General features: G+C 28.8%; 1 protein-coding gene across 1 annotated transcript in view; it reads right to left on the reverse strand.

Moving 5' to 3' along the window:
- Window positions 1-4,943: 4,943 nt before the first annotated feature.
- The window catches only part of LOC130445572 (formin-like protein), a 30,015-nt gene continuing 16,855 nt past the window's right edge, over window positions 4,944-18,103 (reverse strand). The window contains exons 9-14 of the mRNA XM_056781278.1: window positions 17,064-17,197; window positions 14,712-15,004; window positions 14,371-14,650; window positions 10,940-11,214; window positions 10,393-10,509; window positions 4,944-7,416 (exon numbers count right to left, since the gene is read on the reverse strand). Of these exons, the coding sequence (XP_056637256.1) occupies window positions 7,204-7,416; window positions 10,393-10,509; window positions 10,940-11,214; window positions 14,371-14,650; window positions 14,712-15,004; window positions 17,064-17,197 (1,312 nt within the window). The 3' untranslated portion in view covers window positions 4,944-7,203. The remainder of the gene's footprint in view (window positions 7,417-10,392; window positions 10,510-10,939; window positions 11,215-14,370; window positions 14,651-14,711; window positions 15,005-17,063; window positions 17,198-18,103) is intronic.

Here is an 18,103-nt window from a genome sequence, read left to right on the forward strand (position 1 = left end):
TATGGAGAAATTTGAAATTTTTCGAGGATTGCGATGTTGCCGAATCAAATTTTTTTCGGAAAATATGGAGAAATTTGAAATTTTTCGAGGATTGCGATGTTGCCGAATCTAATTTTTTCGGAAAATATGGAGAAATTTGAAATTTTTCGAGGATTGCGATGTTGCCGAATCAATTTTTTTTCGGAAAATATGGAGAAATTTGAAATTTTTCGAGGATTGAGATGTTGCCGAATCAAATTTTTTTCGGAAAATATGGAGAAATTTGAAATTTTTCGAGGATTGCGATGTTGCCGAATCAATTTTTTTTCGGAAAATATGGAGAAATTTGAAATTTTTCGAGGATTGAGATGTTGCCGAATCAAATTTTTTTCGGAAAATACGGAGAAATTTGAAATTTACTCGAATATTTCGTAAAAATGTGCTCGATCGCCCAATCGACTGTAAACGGTTTACTTTGTTTTTTTTCTCCGTTTTTTCGAGTTGTTCGCGTTGCGTAGTGACCGATGAAGATTTGCGAGCGGCGGCGGAAGAGGCGGCATCTTTTTCGACGACGCCGTCCGTAACCCGAACGGGTCTCTGTACTTCTCCGATATTATCTCGTTTTTGAGGTAACGGAATTTCCCGTAGGACTCGCGACACTTCGGCGACGGTGATTGGCTCGATTTCTTGCGGTTGTTTTCCTGTTCCGTCCTTCGAAGTCGCCCTTGTCGGACGTTCGATCGAATCGCCTGAGAAAATAAAAAAAAAAAAACAGAAAATTACGTACAAAAATACGAAAGTTGCGAGGTAAAAACGTTTTTTCACCTTTTTCGGCATGAACTTCGGCTTCGACTTGGACAGTTACAGGGCCGGCGCCGACTGTTGTCGAAGACGAAGACGTTCGTCTCTCTATGTTCCTGAAAATTTCGAAATATCGTACGTTGAAACGAAAATCGGACATTTCATTTCGATTTTCCTCGTATATTTATTCGACCGATGCGGATTCCTCATTAACCCCCTGTATAATAAGCCTCGATATCGAATATTTTTATATATCGTTTTTTTGTTCCATTTTTTCGAAAAAATTTTCACGTTTCCTATTTTTTCGAATTCCCTCGTATATTGTAAGCCGTTTATACGAACACTGAGATCATTTTTCTGATTAAAATTGATTCTAAGCGAAAAAAAATTATAATTGTCCAAAAATCTAAACGCGAAAATTACTTTTTAAACATCCCTCGTATATTTTTTCCGAAAAATATAAAATCTACTTGGAATAAATAATGTGAGTTAAAAATAATAAAATTCCATTTTGAAATTTTCGATTCTCCCCGGTATAAAAATATCGTCATGACAAATCGTATTATGAAATATTTTCAACTTCCCTCGTAGATTTATTCGGTAGAAACCGAAAATCTACTTGAAATTAGGGAATTGGTACGAAACTATAGAAAAATAAAATTGATGATGGCTCCGAAAACCGAAACATATCATTGTAAAATAAAAAATTGAATATCCCTTACTTTTTGAACTTTCCTCGTATATTTTTTGTTAAAAACAACACAATCCGTCTGAAACTAGGAAATTTCTCGGAATTTTTCGACTCCCCCTCGTATTCATATTTTTTTCGTATACGAAAAATTTTGTTTTATATTTTTCGAACTTCCCTCGTATACTTTTTACGTCAATCCAAAAAACCAATCCCCCTGATATTGGGAGTAGATTAAATCCCCCTTTCAACCCCTCAATATATACAAGTCAAAAAAAAAAATAAAATTTTTCTCCTCAACTTTTTGACATTCTCTCGTATAAACATTTTTTTGTCGCACCTCGTACTATTAAAAGTTCGAATAAATACTATTTAGTTTTTTAACTTCCCTCGTATATATTTTGTTAAAAATGTCAATTTTAATCGAATTCCCTTGAAATTAGGGGAAGATGAAGAAACCCCTAACACGCAAAAATTTTATTCAAAATAGGGGAGCAGAAATCCCTAACTCAATTCCCCAAAAAAATTTCCTCACGATTCTACGACTTTCCCTCGTATACATTTTTTTATCGCAACTTGTATCATCAAAGATTCGATTTGGAAAACAATGCTTTTTATTTTTTCAGCTTCCCTCGTATGTTTTTTACTGAAAAAATGTCAATTGCAAAAAAATTGTCCTGATATTAGGGGAAAAATAAAATCCCCCATACATTTCCCCACAATATTAGCTAAAAATTGAAAAAAATATCGACTTCACCTCGTATACATTTCTTTTATTGCAACTCGTATCATTGAATATTCGAACTCGAAAAAAGTTCAACTTCCCTTGTATAGTTTTTTGTAAAGTTCTTCCAATTTATCGACTTCGAATAGAAAAATTTTTTATCGCACCTCGTACTATTAAAAGTTCGAACAAATACTATTTATTTTTTCAACTTCCCTCGTATATATTTTATTAAAAATGTCAATTTTAAACGAATTCCCTTGGAATTAGGGAAAAATGAAAAAACCCCTAACACACAAAAATTGTCCCTCAATTTTACTAAAAAAAAATTTTATTCAAAAATAGGGGAGCACTAATCCCCCCTACATTTCTCCACAATATAAGCTGAAAATTGAAAAAAATATCGACTTCACCTCGTATACACTTTTTTTATCGCACCTCGTACTATTAAAAATTCGAATTCGAAAAAAAACCTTTCAATTGTTCCAATTTCCCTAGTATATTTTTCAAAATACTTCCATAACGAATATTCTTTTTTTCGAAAAAGTTTCTTTTCAAAATTTTGATTGGAAAAATTTAATTATAATAAAAAAACTCACCCTTTAATAATGTGTTCCCAATCTGCAGGTCCACCAAAACCCAGTTCGTCCACAGGTTCAGCCTAACAAATAATCCGCATAATTTCATCAATAAATACTTTCACGACCACCCCGGTAATATCATGTACCGAGTTTAACAAAAATTAAGTGAAAAAAATTCAATTTATTACGTCAATACTTACAATTATCGACACAGGAGGAGCTTCCTTCATCGTTATATCCCCTATAGGTTCTCGTATTAGAACCTCTTCAATTTGTAAATTTTTGAAGGGTTCTAATTCGTCCGAAACCACGGGTGGTGTTTCCACCACCACAGAATGTTTCTTGGCTTTCTTCCTTCGAACTTTTGCGATCGGAGCAGGGGCTGTGAATAATTAATTAATAATATTTAATTTTAATTATTTTATCAATATACTTACCGCTAAAATCGCTATCATATACGTCGCTAGAAAATATTTAATATTAGAAATGGCAAAATACGCGGCAACAATGATAAATTTGTAGGTACAACAAAAATTTCGAGAAATTAATTGTTTAATAAAATTAAAATAAAATATTTATTAAATAAGTATTACCTTGCACCATGAGGTATCTGGATGGTAAGGAATACTTTACAGATATCATCTAAAAATTAAATTCATACTTATTTCATGAATAAAATAGTAAATTACGTCAATATTTATCTCGTATATATCAAACATACCCCGTATATACACCTGTCAACTTATACATCTGCATTTACACAAATATGACAGTATTATTATAACTTTTCATATTTATTACGATTACATTAAAAAAAGAAACAATTATAATAAATTTCCGTTTAGTTTTTATAATAAATTAGATTTTATATACTTGCCATAGAGAATTATTGTTTTTTCTTTAAGAATTCTAGCTGCTCCATCTACCAATATAGAAGTTAGTCTTAGAGAAAATCGTTTTTGTGGACTTTTACTATTAGTTAATAAATATTTTACAATGTTTTCACTAAAAATTAATAAAAGAAATCAGTACAAACGATAATTCTATAAGAAAACTATTGAAACGTAAAAATATAAATGTCTGTTCCTGTGTATTCAACTACTAAGAAATGTACAGTACAACGTTATGATTAAGAATTCAAAACTAAGAAATGAAGTTTTATAAGTTCTACTTACCATAGTTTACACACATCCATTTCATTAAGATCATTTCTGCTAAGTTTCTTAATTCCTAAAGTTGCTGCTAACCAAGCTTTACCGAATTGACCACGATGTTGAGGATTTAACAAAATTAGATCAAAAAACATGTTTTCTTCCAAATATATCACACTATTTTATATAGACACGAGATTAAACTTCTCGGCTTGCTATTCAACAATATGGCGGGATGAACATTTGAAACCTACAATCACTTTGCACACGCGCCTTATTGTCAGTAACGCAGTATTTGCCAACAAAACAAAATATAGAGAACTTGGCAACTAGATGAACGATCAGTAGTTTGAGCTACTCGAAATAATGTAAAATGTCATGATAATAAGAAAAAAATTGAATATTTACTTTGATATCACTTATAATAAAGTCATAATAGTACATAATTTGATATATTTACGAAATTAAACTTAATATTTAACAATATGGCGAAATGAACATTTGAAAGCTAAACATCACCTGCACATGCGCTTTATGGGTGAGAAACATTCAAGAACGCGGTTTTTAACATCATAATTCAGTGTAGAGAACTTTTGCGGGCGACTTGATGAACGGTCAGTAGAGTGAGCTACTCGGTGAATTCAAAACGTGTGAAAGTTTTTAAAAACTTAAATGTTTAATTTTAATAAAGTGATTAAACAGTTTATGATTCTTCAGTATTGCATAAACTTAAGTTCATGTGGATAATTTTCTAGTTTGTGATGTGTTAATTTGTGCATAAATACATCGATTCTGTGAGGTAAGAAGACATATTTGTTTGAAACAAAACTCAAAAATGGCTAAATCTTGGATTGATATCTATTCGTATTAATATAATCGATCTTGAACTGATACTTTCTTAAAGTTAATGATTCTAATTAATTTTTTTGAGTTATTTAAATGTTTTATTCCAATGGTTATATAGAAGGACTTATTAGGATTGGTTGTTGTAGGAAAATAAAAATAATTGATAATTTTCACATTATATTCAATAAAATAAGTATATACAATGTTTATTTAAATATAAAAAAAACTTTATATAAATCACAATATAAGCATATAAAATATAGTACAAAATATTCAACTAGAGTATTGTAGGGGCTGTTACGTTCGTCTATTACAAAAAAATCTAGTAAAACCATAATTTGCAAGTAGTTTGCTTGGTTTTCAAATAACAGTAATGAAATCCATAATTTCTATTACTAATTTTACCTATGGTATGTTATGCTATGAGGGTAATAGTAGGCAAATTGGTTTGGAAAGTAGAAAAAAAATATTTCAAATCGTTTTTCAATGATATTGATCGATTTTTTGGTTTGTGTTGGGATCTATAGATCTTTATATGGAGTATACAGGGAGATAATTGAATATAAACCGATAGTTAGTACATATGATCAAAAATGAGAATAAATTCGCTTTATGTATAGTTTTCAAGTTAAATTAGGAAGAACTAGTAAATAAACATTGAACCAAACTATAAAAAAAGTATTTTCTTCATAGAGAGGTTTTCATAATGTCAGTAAATTTATTTGAAAGTGAAAAAAGGACGTTAAAACTATTTCTGAGTGATATAAATCGATTTTTTATTTCAATTTGTAAACTGTGGGTTAAAATCTGGATTATACAGAGGGAAAATCGATATTTAGTTTTATTATGATTCAAAAATGAAAAAACATCAACTTTTTGTACATTTTTTAAGTTAAATTGATGAATTATTCTCTGTAGCACGAACCAGTACATAAAAATTGAACTGTATAAAAATGGGGGTTTCATTATAGGGATGTTCTGACAAAATTAGATTGATTTGAAAATGAAAAAGGGGCATAAATGACGTATGTAAGTGATATAAATCAAAAATTGGAACGTACAGGGGGAAAATTGAATAGAAATCGATTTTTAGTACAAAAATGAGAATAGATTCACTTTTTAAGCATTTTCATTTATTAAGTTTATGACACATCTCCTGTAACAAAAACTAGTGAAGAAAAATGACATAAAAGTGAAATTTTTGAATCAGATTGTACTAGAAACATTTTTATGAGAGATTTTAGAGGGTTCATTAAATTTCCTTTTTAATTGTAAATGCATCTTCTCATGTAATAGAATTAGAAATTATATTGAATTATTTGAAAAAGCAAAATAAACAAGTTTTCATAATTTAATACAGTTCCCAGTGTTTTTGATCACTTTTTTTGTTTTGTTTTGTAATCTATGCATCAAAATATCGAAGATGCGTTAAAATTTGCTTTGATTTCAATTTTTCTATAATTTGAACAATTATTAATGTATTAGAAGGTCTTTTGTGTGCATCTAAGGGGATTCCTCCTGATAAATAAACATTCAAATCACCAAAATGAAATTTTTGGGAAGATAAGTGCTATTTACACTGAAAAGTGTACACTACCACTACACCAACATACCGAGCTACACTGTTTGACCCTTCAAAACTACCTTAGATCGTTATATGAGGCTCTAAGGACCAGACAATGTAATTGCGAGTGTTGGTGTAGTGGTATTGTATAAATAGCACTAATCTTCCCAGAAATTTCATCTTGGCGATCTTTAAGATAAAAAATATAGTTGAAGCAAACTTTTGCACCAAATTATTATTTATATATAAAATTCCCTCATAACTAACTTTGAGATAATATGGAACGTAACAGTTTCCCTCATTTTTTTTTCTCAAGCTAAATTTCGATTTTTTTTATCAAATACAGGGGAGAACAAAACTAAAGTTAAACCCACAAATTCGGTGACATTCTTGCAGTAAAATTCCTACGTGTAAACTACTGGAAATTGTTCAAGAATTTATTTTTAATAAATGCATTTTTTTATTCGAATCTACATAAAAATATTGATACACAGAGTAGTTGATATATTTTTCTATGTACTCTGTATATTTTCGCGATTTTTTGGTTAAATTTGTCATTTTTAGAGGCTAAAAATATCACTTGAACGTATTATTTGCTAGGAAATTATCTTTTCAGTCTGCAAATACTTAGGCATACATTTTTAAGGCACCGAAAAATTTTTTTTTTTTTTTAATTTTTTGTTTTATTCGCTTTTTAACACATTTTTCAATAATGGTCCAGTAAAATATGTAAATGTGTCCAAAAATTGCAATTAATTAAAAACAATATCGTAAATAAAGATCAATAACAAAAAAAATACGAAAATATATTTTCTATAAATGCATACATCGCGACAATGTATAAACTACTTAATAATAAAGAAAAAAATCTACACTTCCATCTCCTCCAACGTTTTCGATAACCTATTATTATCTATTCTTCTCCTCTGGCTTCTCCTTACGGCGTCTGCCCTTCTGTAGGGTTCGCTTTTCAATCCTAATAATATATCTTCGAGGGCACCGTTGTAAACTTCGTCTTGCTGAAGTAGTTTTTTCTCTTGTACCATCCTCGTTTTTGTTTTAAGTTCATTTATCACAGCCTCCTGTATCAATTCCAGTTTATGAGATATTTTATGGCGTAAAGTATAACTCAAATTTTTATGTTCGTCATTACAGAAACTGATTTTTTTATTTCACTAAATTTTTAAATAAAAAAAAAATGCTAATCAAATATTTTTTTTCCTCAGATATTATTTCCTATCGTCTCTGAAATAAAGTTAAACTTGGCAACATAGTTAATCATTTTATATAATAATGGAGGTTATAACATTTTATATAAAATAATGAGTTGATTAATTTATATTTATATAGTAATTATTCATTTTTAACATATATTTAATTACATCATTTAATGATCATATGAATCCAATAAAAAACTGTTGGTTATAATGTTGTCAAGTTTGAATTTTAATTAAGTAAAATTGTGCTAATTAAAACGTCAATTATGATCAATTAATGTTATTTTTTAATTAAATGAATTTATCAATGGTTTCTTTTGACTTACATAAATTAGAGTTGTACTTTTTTTATGCAATTTTACAAAGCATTTCAACTAAAAAATAATAATTTGTTTCATGATGTTATAAGCACGTAGTCCGACTCTGTTTTCTTATAAAGTAGATCGTTCCGTACAAAATTCTATTTAAAAAAAAAGAAGAAGAAAGTTGACAAGTAACTATTTTAATGTAAACAATGAAAATCAACTAACCCAGAAATGTTCACTATACAAGGTTATGGTTTTGTCTTATTTTTTTTCATAGTTTAAGTTTTATCAAATAATATGTATAAACACATTTTTATATTTCTAATAACGAAATATTAAAAAAAAAACTGTAACGAAAACCATTGGAATACGCATGACGTCACCAACATGACATAGAAATTATGTAGCATTGATTTTCCTTGGTTATTTAAACCTATGATCTTATAAAAAAGAAGAAGAATGACATAACCAAAAATATTGCTATGAACAATGAGAATTATGAATTTTCGTCGTTAAATGAAGAAATTATAATATATAAACAAGGTAACTTTTAAATATTCTTATAATTTATACAGGTCTGTTTAAAAAATGAATTGCAACAATTTTTTACGGGCAGATTCGAGTTGTGTGAAATGTTGAATATTTTATAGAAAAACAGAGTTTAACTAAAAGCATGAATAAACAATGAGTTAAATTCTAGTTATACTGTGATAAAAGATGGTATTTTATTTTCTTTCTAAATATTTTGCTTTTTAATCTTCAAGGATCTTTGCCAAAAAGTTTGGCAATTTTGGTGGCTGAAAATATGAAAATAACAAAAAATAGTGGATGAATCGAAATTTAAACAAAAAAAAACAATTTTCATGCCTAAATACGTATTTTATTAAACAATATATCATAATTAGGACACTGTTAGAAAAAAAATGCAGTTATATTTGATAACATGCAATTCCAAAACCTAATTTACGTAAATAGTTTTGATTAATTAGACAGACAAAAAGAAACAATTATCATTTTGAAAAATAGTACGAAAATTAAAATAAATATGGCAATATGGCACTGAGCTATAAATGGTAGACAATAAAATTCGAAAAACTAATGCCCAACTGTTATTTATAAAAAACAAAATTTCTATCAGAGATAAAACCATTTCATGATAAACAAAAAATGTAGAACAAAAACCTTGTTACAATTATAACCAACAAAAGTTATTTGATATTTTTATATAAAAAACAAATAAATATATTAATACGGGGGCGGGTGAATAAATTCGCGACTATTCTGCTTCCCTACTTCTAAAATCGAAGTGTTAAACTGATCCTGTGAAAATTTGAACGAAATTCGTCAATTAGATCAATTTATCTCTGTAACTATTGATGTGGAACGTTCTGGAATGAAAATTAAGGTTTCTTCAACCTAAATAAATGAAAAACCTCATTCGGCTCAATGATTTTGATTTTAAATGATTATTTGAGAATGGAAAAGCTTTCCACGTTTACTTATAACCTACCCTAAACATAGAAACGCAATAAAGAAGAATTTTAGGGCAGTTTCGCAAGCTTTGACAAAACGTAGAGCTACTGAAACACAGTAGACATTTGAATCGACTCAAAGGCTAATCAGTCACCTTCAAAGGTGCAAAACAAAGAATAGTGAATATTATTGGATAGATATAAAGATGACTTGATCAAGAAAAAAGTGTTTAGATGCAAAAATGCAGTTCCCTCTACAAAAATCCATGAATTGAACTATGTATAATTCCTGCGTCTTCTCTATGGCTCAATTAAGAATGATTTAACTTTTATTTTACATATTCAGATGAATTAAAAGGTTAAAATCATCAAAAAAACTTAAATTAAACATATAGATCCAAATCAGTTTTATTCAAAAGTATTTAGTGACATCCCCTCGTATATATCGTAAGTTTAATGTGACAAAACTACAATTTCATGCTTAAAACGAAGAAAAAATACTTTTTTTGTGAAATAATGATAAAAAAAGCTACAAATCAAGCACAGTATTGGATTTATAGTAAATGTACTGCGAGTTTATCGAGTTTATCGCTGTAACAGTGTCGTAAGTCAAAAAAATTTGAGAATCTCTTGTAACGTACCTCGAAAACTAGAAATTCTTATCTTAAATAATGTCATGTCATAACAGTTTTTGAGTTATCATTCGTAAAGTCGAAAATAAAGTTGGAATTAATTACTTGATTGTTTTTTTGACTTATGACACTATTCGAGCGAAGGTGCGATGTAATCAAAAGTTGATTTAAGTCATTTAAAAAATTGACAGACATCATTTTACGGAAACTTAAGGTAACATCATTTTATTTTCGATGAAATTTTCTTTCAAATTTATCTAAACAGAAGATATTGTTGAAATTGACGAAAAATTTATGATGAAATACGAAAATTCAGTATATTGAATGCTAATTGATTCAAAATTACATATAAGGCAGTAAATTTACTATAATTTTTCAAGATATAATTTTTAACACGTAAACAGCATACTAATACCCAATAAATAGACATACCTGCTGCTTTTTTTGATTCAGTTTATTCCTCTTTTGTACATCCTCGTTAGTTTTGTTAGTAGCATTCTGCGCAGCCAATTCTAATCTTCTCCTTTGTTCATTTTCTTGATCCGCTAACTGAAAAAATAACAAACTCAAACTGTAATTTTCACGCGTACTAAATTTTTGAAATTTGAATCGATTATTTCTCAATTTTTCTTAGTGTACATCTTTTTCCATCGTCAGCCAAGCCCCTCAACTTCTAAAAAAGGCTCCTCGAAATAAAACCTCATAAATCCAATCCAGAAAACCTAACCATAGATCAATCAATCCAGTTAAAAGTAAAATCGAAAATACTGATATCGTAGATCTCGATAAATGGATTCTAAGACGTCGAAAACGCTAAACTAACGTGTTTTATTGTGATCCTTGGATAGATACGTCGTTCAAAAAACCGAATCTTAATTTAATGGATCCAATTATTAACAACAGTGGAAGGACTGACATTTGGAACCTCGATAAATGGATTCTAAGACGTGGAAAACGCTAAACTAACGTGTTTTCTTACCTTGAAAGCTTTGACGAATCGAACTAATAACGAGAAGAAAGTATTGGCATCTGTCGTCCTGGGTGATTCGGCGAAAAATTCCACGCATTCCCTAAAAGCGTCTTGGGCCATTTTGGCGTCGCTTTTTAATCGTCTCAATTTGTCTTCGGCGTTCACTAAGAAATCTCTAACCACCAAACTGTGGTTACCTCTACCTCTTATTTCGGCTTCTTTGCGTACTGCCTCCATACCTTTGTCCAGTTCGTTCACATCCGTATTTATGTTTTCTAATGATACTGGAAAATATATCATATTTGAAGAAAAAAATTCTTGAAAAAAATTCAGTTTTGAATCAGAAATGAATTGAATAAACAAAAAAATGTTTAATATTTGAACGAAATGTTAGTTTAAAGTATCCCCCTGTATATAAGTCAACTTTTCAGAATTATTAGATATATATATATATATATATCCAAAAAAAAATTTTATTATTTGATTATTTTTAATCATTTACTTTTTAAAATAAAAATTCGTCATTATAATTAATATTTGTTTCAAAACAGATGAAGCGATATATTTAATTGTGACATTTGGCAACGCTGTAAGTTCTTCGTCGATATTATACAGATACTTTCCACATAACGCCTACTTCGATGTCATAGATGACGTAACGTCTACTAAATATCAATGAATCATGGCTCTCATTGAAAGGAAACAAATCATTTTTTATAACCACGAAATTGATGTTGCATTAAAAAATAATTCGCCGAAATTCACGTCGAGTTTAATTTTGATTCAGTCTATGCGAGGAATTTATTATACACGTGTAGTTATGTTTACTAGGCCGCCATGTTTTGAAAATTTTAACAATAACTTTCGTTTACGAGAATTTTTTATTGATATGTTGCGGATATTACGTACAAAATAAAAAATAAATTCAACATATTGAGGAATATTTTCAAAAAATTAAACATTTTTGAAAGAAATTCAAATAATTAACACGTAATATTTTTCGATTGAATATTCATTCCTTTATCAACATACTTATTAATGTCGCCATGATGGATGATGTTAAGACAGTTTACACGTTGCCAGATTCAACTTTTCTTTCGAAATAATAAGAATAAAGATTTTTTTGATAAATTTCCATTCGTAATTGAAAATATACGAAATGAACTGTTATATTTTCGAAATAAATATGAAAAATTAAAATTTATTGCAACATTTTCCAACTACGTATTCAATAGTTCATTTTTATATACATAATAAAGTTTTAACTTTATTATTATCGTCATGATGGATGTTCTAAATAGAGTTTACACGTTGCCAGATTTAAATTTACATCCGAGGTAATAGGATAAAAAAAATTTACTAGTTTATGAAAAATTTATACACAAAAAAGTTAAAACTCACTATAATTTGGAGTAAATATTCAGTTGATATGAAATTCCTTTAATATACAGGGGGTGTATGTTGTCACTACCGCTATAATGGTTGGATCTAAGTAGAATTGAAACGTTGCCAGATGTACTTTTACATCCGAGGTAATAGGATAAAAAAAATTTACTAGTTTATGAAAAATTTTTACACAAAAAAGTTAAAACTCACTATAATTTGGAGTAAATATTCAGTTGATATGAAATTCCTTTAATATACAGGGGGTGTATGTTATCACTATCGGTATAATGGTTGGATCTAAGTAGAATTTAAACGTTGCCAGATGTACTTTTACATCCGAGTTAATAGGATAAAAAAAATTTACTAGTTTATGAAAAATTTATACACAAAAAAGTTAAAACTCACTATAATTTGGAGTAAATATTCAGTTGATATGAAATTCCTTTAATATACAGGGGGTGTATGTTATCACTATCGGTATAATGGTTGGATTTAAGTAGAATTTAAACGTTGCCAGATGTACTTTTACATCCGAGGTAATAGGATAAAAAAAATTTACTAGTTTATGAAAAATTTTTACACAAAAAAGTTAAAACTCACTATAATTTGGAGTAAATATTCAGTTGATATGAAATTCCTTTAATATACAGGGGGTGTATGTTATCACTATCGGTATAATGGTTGGATCTAAGTAGAATTTAAACGTTGCCAGATGTACTTTTACATCCGAGTTAATAGGATAAAAAAAATTTACTAGTTTATGAAAAATTTATACACAAAAAAGTTAAAACTCACTATAATTTGGAGTAAATATTCAGTTGATATAAAATTCCTTTTAATATACAGGAGGTGTATGTTGTCACTACCGGTATAATGGTTGGATCTAAGTAGAATTTAAACGTTGCCAGATGTACTTTTACATCCGAGGTAATAGGATAAAAAAATTTACTAGTTTATGAAAAATTTATACACAAAAAAGTTAAAACTCACTATAATTTGGAGTAAATATTCAGTTGATATAAAATTCCTTTTAATATACAGGAGGTGTATGTTGTCACTACCGGTATAATGGTTGGATTTAAGTAGAATTTAAACGTTGCCAGATGTACTTTTACATCCGAGTTAATAGGATAAAAAAAATTTACTAGTTTATGAAAAATTTATTCACAAAAAAGTTAAAACTCACTATAATTTGGAGTAAATATTCAGTTGATATAAAATTACTTTAATATACAGGGGGTGTATGTTATCACTACCGGTATAATGGTTGGATCTAAGTAGAATTTAAACGTTGCCAGATGTACTTTTACATCCGAGTTAATAGGATAAAAAAATTTACTAGTTTATGAAAAATTTATACACAAAAAAGTTAAAACTCACTATAATTTGGAGTAAATATTCAGTTGATATAAAATTACTTTAATATACAGGGGGTGTATGTTATCACTACCGGTATAATGGTTGGATCTAAGTAGAATTTAAACGTTGCCAGATGTACTTTTACATCCGAGGTAATAGGATAAAAAAATTTACTAGTTTATGAAAAATTTATACACAAAAAAGTTAAAACTCACTATAATTTGGAGTAAATATTCAGTTGATATGAAATTCCTTTTAATATACAGGAGGTGTATGTTGTCACTACCGGTATAATGGTTGGATTTAAGTAGAATTGAAACGTTGCCAGATCTACTTTTACATCAGAGATAATAGGATAAAAAAGGTTTACACTCAAAAAAAACAAAAAGTTTATTTTTTCACAATTAATAAAACTTTGATTGAATATTGAGTTGATATATTTTTTTCAATTATACAGTGTGTCTATTTAAATAGGGGCTAATGAAATATTAGAATCGTATTGAAATAGTTATTTTAAAAGGCAAAAAAATCGTATAAATACGAGTGGCGATCGAAAAATTCCCAAATTTTCAAATAACTGTCATTTTAAGTCAAAAATACATACGAAAACCATGAAATTTTCTTGAAAAATTCACAAAAATTTCAAAAACTACTTACCTATAAATGAATTTGAAAAAAAAAATTGAAAAACTTACCTACAGCAGCTTTTTCTATATAATGGAGTTCGCCATCGAAATTCAAAAGTTCTGGGAATTTCTGTCTAATCGTGGCAACGATGTAATGTAAAAGACACAACCGTTTATCCGTCGATTTGGTATCCAACAAAGTGTCCAAAGATTGAAGTTTGAAACCGTAGGCGGGGCCTCGTTTACTGCTGTTCAAATAATTTCCAAACGCCAGGATGATTTCCAATACGGATCGAAGTTTTTTCGAATTTTTCACCGAATTCGAACTGGATATTATGGCGTGGATTTGCTGCAACGGAAAATCGTTTACATATACATAATTTGAATAAATCGATACAATTTATACATACGGGCGTGACTAAATGTATGTTATCGAAGAAATTTCCTATGTAGCTCATAATCGACAATTTCGCCGATATCCTTTCGACTTTGGTCAATTGCAATAAAAATTTATCTTCTTCCGTCAATAAATTGACGTTTTTCTTTTCGAATTGGTATTCTCTGTAGGCTTTAGTTTCTTGTTCGGTCGGTACCATTCTTTGCAGAAGTTCGACGTTTTCCAGTGACAATTGTTTCAAGTCTAATATATTTATGGCGTTTATCACCTTTTCCGGTGTCATTTCGAGTTTCCGTCTAGATATTGCTGTAATAAAACGCGCTCCCTTTGAATTTAGTCGATTTTAAGTTATACTGAATATTTTTTTGTTGAAACCCTCGTATCTTTCGATGTACTCACCACAATTTTTGTAAATCTATTCAATTATCTTAAAAATTACTTATTATTGGAGAGACCCTCGTAACATTTTTAACGAGCTTATCACAGTTCTATTGAAATATTTCATTTGGATATTTTAAAAACGACGATTTTTCTTAAGACCCTCGTAACTTTTTTATGAACTTTCGACAATTATACTGAATCTACCGATTTTGCTAAAAATTATTTCGTATTTTTAGTAGCACCCTCGTATAATTACACGAGGTAGGTTAGCACAGAAAAAAACGGAATATTCCAAAAATTATTTATTTTTATCAAAACCCTCGTATATTTTTTAGTATTTATTTTTAATGGAACCCCTGTATTATTAATGAAATTATCGAAAGTTCTACTGAATTCATTCGATTGACTATTTAAAAAATCATTTACTTTTGTTGAAACCCTCGTATCTTCCGATGTACTCACCACAATTTTTGTAAATCTATTCAATTATCTTAAAAATTACTTATTATTGGAGAGACCCTCGTAACATTTTTAACGAGCTTATCACAGTTCTGTTGAAATATTTCATTTAGATATTTTAAAAACGACGATTTTTCTTAAGACCCTCGTACCTTTTTATGAACTTTCGACAATTATACTGAATCTACCGATTTTGCTAAAAATTATTTCGTATTTTAAGTAACACCCTCGTATCATTACATGAGGTTAACAAATGGAATATTCCAAAAATTATTTATTTTTAACAAAACCCCCGTATTTTTAGTATTTATTTTTAATAGAACCCCTGTATTATTAATGAAATTATCGAAAGTTCTACTGAATTCATTCGATTGACTATTTAAAAAATCATTTACTTTTGTTGAAACCCTCGTATATTTCACCAAATCCTTAGTGAATCTATTCAAAGATATTCGAAATTACTCACTATTGATACAACCCTCGTAGCATTTGATAAGTTCACTATAGTCGGTTTGAAATTTTTCATTCGGATATTTTGAAAATGACATATTTTTGTGAAAACCCTCGTATCTATTTATAAGCTTGCCACAATTCCACTGAATCTATCAAATTTGATGAAAAATGCTCATTTTTGGTATGAACCTCGTAGCTAAGAATTAAGCATTTTTTTTAAAAACCCTCGTATAAGTTCACGAGGTTACTAAAGAGCGAATGAATCTGTTGAATGTCATCTTTTGAAAATTACTTATTTTTGTTAAGACCCTTGTAACCATTCATGAGTTTGCTACTATTCCTTTGAGTCTATTCAAATATGCTAAAAATTTAGTTAATTTTGATACTACCCCTGTATCATTAACTAGGGTTACCACAACTGTTTATTCAAATATTTTAAAAATGAGTTTTGTTAAGCCCCTCGTATCTTTTCATGAAGTTCCAATTCCACTGAATCTATTCAAATAACCTAAAAATCACTAATTTTTTGTAGAACCCTCGTATTATTTAATGAAGTTACTATATATCGATTGAAATTATTAATATTTTTGTTGTGAGGTTTAAAAAAACATTTTTTTTATATGATGACTATTAAAAATGTATGAAAAGTTTTAAATTTATGAAGAAGAAAATAGGCAACGCTGTAATTAATAAAGTCCACTGTTCTTCGAAGGTAAAGATTTGGGGGGAATTAGTAATCACAATGAAAAATATTTAAAAAAATAAAGAAATTAAGGAACGTATGTTAGATTTTGAAAAAAAAATATTTGAAAAATAAACTTTCAAACAATTATTATTTGTAGCTATATAACCACCGCTGTAAAAGACAAATTTAATATAATTTACATGTTGCCAAATATAATTCTATATCCGCGATGATTAGAAATAATACCCGTTGGAATTAAATCATAATTTTTGAGGGTATAAAATATTTTTATTAAAAAAGATATTTTATCGTTATTTCGCTAGTTTTTACACTAAAAAAAATTATTCAATATATTTAAGTATGAATTTTAATATAAATTTGACTTACCAATATTTCGTAATCTAGTATGTTCTAACAAAGTGACTTGTTCTGGTTTTTTGCCTCTCTTGCTTGGGAACGTTTGTAAACCGTCAGTTTCACTTTTACCGTTTGACATAATATTGGCATTTCCAATTTTGAATCTTAAATATAAAATAAAATGGATGAAATCCATTTTTACGACATAATCATACTAATTTCTAGTTGTATAATGCTTCATCTATGTTTTGAAGCGCCGATTTACATCAAAGCATAAATATTTCGAAAAAATATGCGATAAACTACAATTTGCATCGAAGCTTTCTGCACATAACCTCAAAATTTTTACGAAAAACGCAAAAATATGAGTTTTTGAGATTTATTTGAAAATTAATGCGATAATATGGTGTCTATCAGCAGGTATATCCGGTGAAAGTTGTAGAAAATCGAATTATCTTCAATTTGCATCGAAGGTTTCTACACATAACCTCAAAATTTTCGATAAAAGTTCAAAAATCTTGATTTTTGTGATTCATTTCCAAGTTAGAGCGATACTATAGTGTCTATCGTCAGGTATATTAGGTGAAAGTTGTAGAGAATCGAATGGTCTCCAATTTGTATCGAAGGTTTCTGCACATAACCTCAAAATTTTCGAGAAAAAAGCAAAAATCTCGGGTTTTGTGATTTATTTGCATATTATTGCGATATTATAGGTTCTATCTGTAGGTATATCCGGTAAAAGTTGTAGAAAATCGAATTATCTTCAATTTGCATCGTAGGTTTCTGCACATAACCTCAAAATTTTCGAGAAAAAAGCAAAAATCTCGGGTTTTGTGATTTATTTGCATATTATTGCGATATTATAGTTTCTATCTGTAGGTATATCCGGTAAAAGTTGTAGAAAATCGAATTATCTTCAATTTGCATCGAAGGTTTCTGCACATAACCTCAAAATTTTCGAGAAAAAAGCAAAAATCTCGGGTTTTGTGATTCATTTCCAAGTTATAGCGATACTAATAGTGTCTATCGGCACGTATATCCGGTGAAACTAGTAGAGACACGAATGATCT

Source organism: Diorhabda sublineata, chromosome 6, assembly GCF_026230105.1.
Source record: "Diorhabda sublineata isolate icDioSubl1.1 chromosome 6, icDioSubl1.1, whole genome shotgun sequence".
Lineage (NCBI taxonomy): Eukaryota > Metazoa > Arthropoda > Insecta > Coleoptera > Chrysomelidae > Diorhabda > Diorhabda sublineata.